This window comes from Balearica regulorum, chromosome 1 (assembly GCF_011004875.1).
Source record: "Balearica regulorum gibbericeps isolate bBalReg1 chromosome 1, bBalReg1.pri, whole genome shotgun sequence".
Classification (NCBI taxonomy): Eukaryota; Metazoa; Chordata; class Aves; order Gruiformes; family Gruidae; genus Balearica; species Balearica regulorum.
In genome coordinates, this window is record NC_046184.1 from 61,716,630 (window position 1) to 61,722,629 (window position 6,000).

Here is a 6,000-nt window from a genome sequence, read left to right on the forward strand (position 1 = left end):
GCAGCTCACAGTTGGCCTGGGTGGGTACACTGGCACCTTGGGCAGGATTTCTACATGTGCCACACCGTGGTAGTCCTGGATGAAACCCTCACTCCAGAGGTTTCTCCCCTTGTTAGTTATTCTTCCTTCACTGTTTGTGATAGCAGAACATTTCAGTAGTGAAGATTGTAAGGATGTATCACAGACACTGATAAGGAGATTAAGTTGTATGAGTTCTGAGGGAACTGATAGTCATCAGCCAGGCATAAGTGCATTTCAACATCTATTTAGTTGTCAAATTTTAGTCTTTATAAATGTACTGTTGAAATCTGATTTGACTAACATTCAAGTATTTGGTTAGTGAAACCTCTTACTGTTGCATTGATGCATTTCAGGCATCTTTGAAATAAAAATGAGACCTTTTTCTGGGTGTGGGTATAATGTGGATACAGCTTGATCAGACACTTGGCAAAGCAGCAGCAAGCAGTGCCGTGCTGGGAGGACCGAGCAGCCTCCCTGCCCCCTCGGCAGAGCCTGGCGCTCCTGGGGCACCTGGGCTTTGGCACTCTTCAGGCTTCGAGTCTAAGGTGGCTCCACAAACTCAAACCAAAGCATCTCTGCACCTTGCTTCCTGTCCAAAACCACCTCACGAGGCACCAACATAAGGGGAATGCTTCAAGCCTTTCAAAACCCTGGTGCTCAGCACCAGTGCAGCCACCTTAATGGCCCATCCTTAATGAGAAATGACTCGCGCACCAGAGCAAGAACCAACAAAGCAGAAACACACAGTCTGGGCATCTTAACTTCCCTGAGCATTTCCACTGAGTCAAATCAGTACTGTTAATGTTGAAGAATCATAAACTCAGAGCGTTGGCTGATTTCTCTGAGTCTTTAAGCATGTATGCTACTGAAGCCCTGCTCCTTGCCGGTGCTCAGAGTAAGCCATTAAGGGTCTGAGGCTGGGTAAACTGCTGGGCTGGTAGGGTATTCACGTTCAGAAGTGAAAAAGCTGTTGAGAGGAGTGACTGAAATTATCCCATTGCAGAAATTGTCATCAGAAAGGCACCCCACAAAATTTCATTTTTGGAACAAGAAAATTCAAAGAGATTTTGAAAAGGTAAAATCTAGATAAAAATAAGTTATACCCTTTCCCTACCGCCAGCTATTAAACATTATTTATTTTGGAATGGTGGAGTTATTTCCACTTTCTCCCATTTCCTCATTTTCCCTTTTTGTTATTAGGGAAAACGGAAGAAAGGTGATTTGTTTGTGGCTCTTTTTTTTAGAGACAGAATAAGTTTTAACACATTTCCCAGTACTTGTTTGTACTTTTCAAAATATTTTTCCATTTAGAAAACACAAACAAACAAACAACAAAAAAATAACCTGAGTGGTTTCCCCCCTCCCCCCAATTTCTCCCTGTTCTTTTGTTTTCTGTTCTACAAGTGGGTTTTTTTTTTTTTCTCCAGAACGCAGTAATTTAAAGCCTTATGTTGTGAGACAGTTAAGATGAGCGAATGTCTTGCTGTTGAGCTCCTGGTTCAGATTTGTAACCCAATGCTTTCTGCCTCTCTACAAGGGTGGTGAAAGCAGATTTTGTGAAATTCCACAGATCCATAGGATTTGTCTGTGACAAATGCACCACTTCCCCAAAAGTCTACAAATCTTTTACTTACATTTATAACTTCATACAATTACTTCCGATAGCTCAATTCCTTAGAACTTTTCCCCCACCTATCTGAAATAGCTTTTCCTCCTTGTGGTTAGTAGAGTGGATAATTTTCACTGTGGAAAAATTTCTGCTGTCATCTTCTGACTTATCAGAAATTCTAGCAATTTTGTTGCTTTCGATGAATGTGTCAGCTACGGCCTTTTGCCATTTTTTTAGACACTTTTTTGGTGTACTCCTTTGAGCCAAATTCTCATGTGGAGTAAACAGATGCATTTCTGTTATTTCAGAGGACTGAATTACAAAGCTCTTATTTTATAATTCAGTGTCATATGCATCAGTGGCTGTTAAAGTGGGCTTTTCTTCTATAAGATACAGTATCTGGTAACTACTCTCTCTATAACAGTGAAATAATCCCTACCCCTATAGTGTAATACAGACATATAATAATTCATTACTTAAATAAAAAGCTGCTTCTTACCTCATCTGGGACTTGTGATGTCAAACACAGTTTCACTGCAGCCAAAAAAGCCAAAAAGCATAAAACTTCCATTGTGAAGAATTTTATTTTTTTTTGCTTCAGAGCCCTCCAGACAGGAGAACTAAAATTCTGATGTAAAGTGATTGTTTGTTAGAGGTGCTGTTTCTTCTGCATTCTTAGGCAAATAGTTGAACAGGACTCTTGTCTTCCTGAAGGAAAATGAGTGAAGGATACGGCATGCGACGCTTGCCTGCAGGCAGGAAAAATTCCCAAACGCAGGGTATTTGCCGAAAGTTTTCACTGCAGAGCTGAATAAACCCTTCCTAACTGAATGACAGGATATCCTGTCGGGGCTCTGTCCATTTATCCCTCTCTCTGAAGCTGTTGACAGTACAAAACCAAGGACACTGAACTGTCAGGACAGAAGATGTTTCCTTCTTTTAGGTGGGCATGGACAGGGGATGGGAGCAACGGCTGTGCTTGTTATCGGTACATTTGTTCAACTGCTCTGAGGCAGAGCAAAGCATCTTTGGGAGTTGGATTTTCAGCCCTAATAACGTAAGGGTGGGTCCCTTGAATGTGGTTCTGGGAGAAAGGCTACTGACTTTATCTCAGGAGGCCAAAAAAACAGCTTTGGTTAGGCAGATAAAAAGGGAGATTTTTTTTTTTTCGTTTTGCTATTTTTCTTAAATCATTTTGACTGATTTCCTGGAGCTAAGCAGAGGAAAATTAACTCAGCTGTGTTACTTGCATATGATTATGAGGGATGAGTAGACAGACATTTTCATTTGCCAAAAGCAAGACTAACATTTCTTTTTCTTCTCAGAGTTGTTCAGTTCTTTTCTAGTGCCACTCTTTGCTGCTGCTCTGCTAAGTCTTGTGAGGGCAGCCCCTCTCATGTCTTAAATGCATAATAATTTGGCTGCCTCCAGTTTGCTAGCTTTGCTTGGTGCCACTGACATTATCATTTTGCAGTCATTTGAAGGCACTCCATAAGGGTGCCTTAATACAAAGTTGTGCTTTGAAGCTAGGTTAAGTTTTTGAAGAGTCCGCAGTGGCTGTAAACATAGTGCTTTCTCCCAAAGTCCAACCTGTAGTCATGGATAGATGCTGCATTCACCTTTAGACCACAAAAGTAATGTTTGATGCACTTGTAACCTATTATCTTGAACTCCATATTGTTTTCCTAAAGAACTCACTAGTGGTACACATATAATGCACAAATTAATCTACTTTTGTTATATGCTCTGAATACTGCAAAATTGCTGGTAGGAGGTGGCAGGGCAAGATGTTTCCTGTGAGTCCATCAGATCCTGTTCCTTTCTGCTATGCGATGAGGAAAGAAAATAATTTCTTGTTTATACAAACAAGATAGCAGCCAGGGGTTGTGATGTACGTGCTGACGGTACGTATGGCCCTGAGAAATGCTGTTTCTCTTTTCTGAGGTCAAGGCCTCTCATGTTACTTTGGTTTTGCATACAAGGTACAATCTGGCCTGGCGGAAGGAATGGTCAGGTTTTTCTCCAAAAGAGTAGAATCCTGGAGGATCTTCTCCCCCATGTGAGATAGCCCATGGCTGCGTCCCATCCTGCGTGGTATGTTTGGGAGTAAAACTTATCCTCCATCTTCTGCAGCTGTACCTTGTTGGAACGTGGGCAGGGTGGCTTTCTGGGCAGGGTCTACACTACCTGGGCAAAACACATTTTCCTGGTCCCTGCGTGTGTGATGGCAGGAGCTGACAGCTTCTGCAAGCAGCTTGAGGTCAGCTGGGTTTCTTGCCTGTTGCCACTTCAGACAGCACAGCGATGAAAGGAGCTGTAAATCAAGCACATCCCTTTCCTGTCCTGTAGATCGAGATAAAAAGCAACACACATCAGCTCTCTTGTTATCTGCTCCTACCTCCCGTATAGGCATTTGTGTCAAGTAAACCCTTTTTCTCTTTCCTTCCTCTCCCTTCGTGTCGGAGTGCGGTCTCCCCGCTAACCCCCATGATGACCGCTTTCCCTGCTCTGGAGGAACCAGCCACCCTTTCCTCGTGTTGGTGACAGGGACTTTCCTCGTTCGCGGGGGTTAAATACAGACCGTGCCAGGCTCTAACTATAGCTCTGCCTGGCAGCTTCTGCCCTGCTCTGGGCAGAAACACAGGCTAATACATCACCCGGCACTCGGGACGGGCTCCCCGGGGACTCAGAAGGTGGGGAGGTGGCACCGTGACACTCAAACCAGCCTGTGCAGTGTGGCACTGCTGCCGATGGCTGCCTTGGGGGCCTGGCCAGTGCCCGAGGTACTGGGCAGCAGCTGGCTCCGGCGCTGCTGTCCATGCTGGTGTTGGGTGCTGGCATGCTGTCAGCGTGGGCAGGAAGCCCTGTCTGCTGGGTGTCACCCTTTGCTTTGAGAAACGTGACGCTGGTGGTCTCTGCAGGCTGGGACCTGCGTCTTTCCTCCTCTTCTCCTGCTGGTGCCCGGGCCACAGAGTGCTGAGGGGTCCGCGTGTCTCAGGGATCCCCAGCGGGGATTTCACCCATCAGCCCGTTACCCTGCGCATTGCTGCATCGGTGCCGACTTTTGTCTTGGCCCTCCTCCATCTCCTGCCCTCGATGTCCAGCCCGTGTATTTCAGGGGCTGTCCTCCTCCGGGGTCGTAGTGGCAAGCTATCACGTTCTTGTTACCTCCCTGCTCTTACAGCTCAGGTCTTCATTTTCTTGCATTTCCTACTCTTACTTTTTCCTGGATTTAATGAGATATTTTATTTTAGCTTTGTGCTGTACCTCTTTCTATGTCCAGCCGGAGTGGTGGCGAGATCTTGGATCTCTTCGGTTCCTTGAAGAAGGTGAAAATTTTGGAAGCCTTAGACGACAAATATCAAAATACGAATGTGTTTGTGGAGTTCGTCTCCTTGGATTTTTTTTAAAATAATGTGGATACAGGTGAGGGAAGTGAGAGCAAGGAATGTGGGAGTGACAGTGACTGTGGGCACAGATGCACCCGAAAGCTGGGATCAATTTGATACAGAAGACCCCAGCCAAGCCTTCCTGGGGACATCCCAGCCACTCCGATGCTCCGTGTCGCAGCTGCTAGTCACCCTTCTACCTCTGAAAACTTCCAGGTTGCAAGCAGCCCAGTGAAAAAGATCAGTAAGCATCGTTGTGTGTGCTATAATACTGCAAATACCATGTGCTGCGGCATAGACTCATGCATGTCACAGACTGTCACAGCCTTCCTCTGCTCTGCTATGGCATTGCTGGACGGGATGCTCAGCAGATGTGAGCTGGTTGCCTTTTTACTTTCTTCATCCACCTACTGCCTCTTTCCAAGTTGCTCCTTCTATTTCTGTGCTGAAAATGTCAACCAACCAGAGAAAATGCAATGGTTCATTTATGTAGGTGTTTTTGAAAACAATGTTTTGTGCTGCAATTTATTTCAGTGTAACAATAACCTAGTTGTTTTTTCTCAAAGCAAGGCATCTGGCACATGATGTCAGTTTAAAAGTGAGTAAAAACCAGTGGAGATACAGGCATGATGGTTGCAGCACTCACTGGTGCAACTACATGGTGTTGGTAACCACGTAATTTCTTGCATTTTAAAAAATTTTTAATTGATTATTGACTATATGACTTGCATTGTATATCATTTCCCCAAACTTTCTGAACATGAAGCGCTCTCAGAGATGATTGAACAGCGTATGATGAGCTCTCAAAGACTCATACAAAGCTCAGCCATTTCACAAGCAATCATATGACAAAGATACCATTTTAGAGGAAGAAATACAACAGAAATATGAGCATTTGGAAGCAGAGCACTCATTGCAGCCTGGACACCCATGAGCTCTGCATAATAAAAGCTGGTACTGCTTTTCTGGTACGTACCACCC

General features: G+C 44.5%; 1 protein-coding gene across 4 annotated transcripts in view; it reads right to left on the reverse strand.

Moving 5' to 3' along the window:
• Positions 1-2,535, reverse strand: part of STAB2 (stabilin 2) — a 90,076-nt gene extending 87,541 nt beyond the window's left edge. For 2 of the 4 annotated variants that reach the window (XM_075754699.1, XM_075754680.1), the window contains exon 1: positions 2,130-2,525. In XM_075754699.1, the coding sequence (XP_075610814.1) occupies positions 2,130-2,134 (5 nt within the window). In that variant the 5' untranslated portion in view covers positions 2,135-2,525. Of the gene's footprint in view, positions 1-2,129 lie in introns of all 4 variants that reach the window. The other 2 variants (XR_012835730.1, XM_075754689.1) reach the window with 2 other exon arrangements.
• Between the last annotated feature and the right edge of the window lie 3,465 nt (positions 2,536-6,000).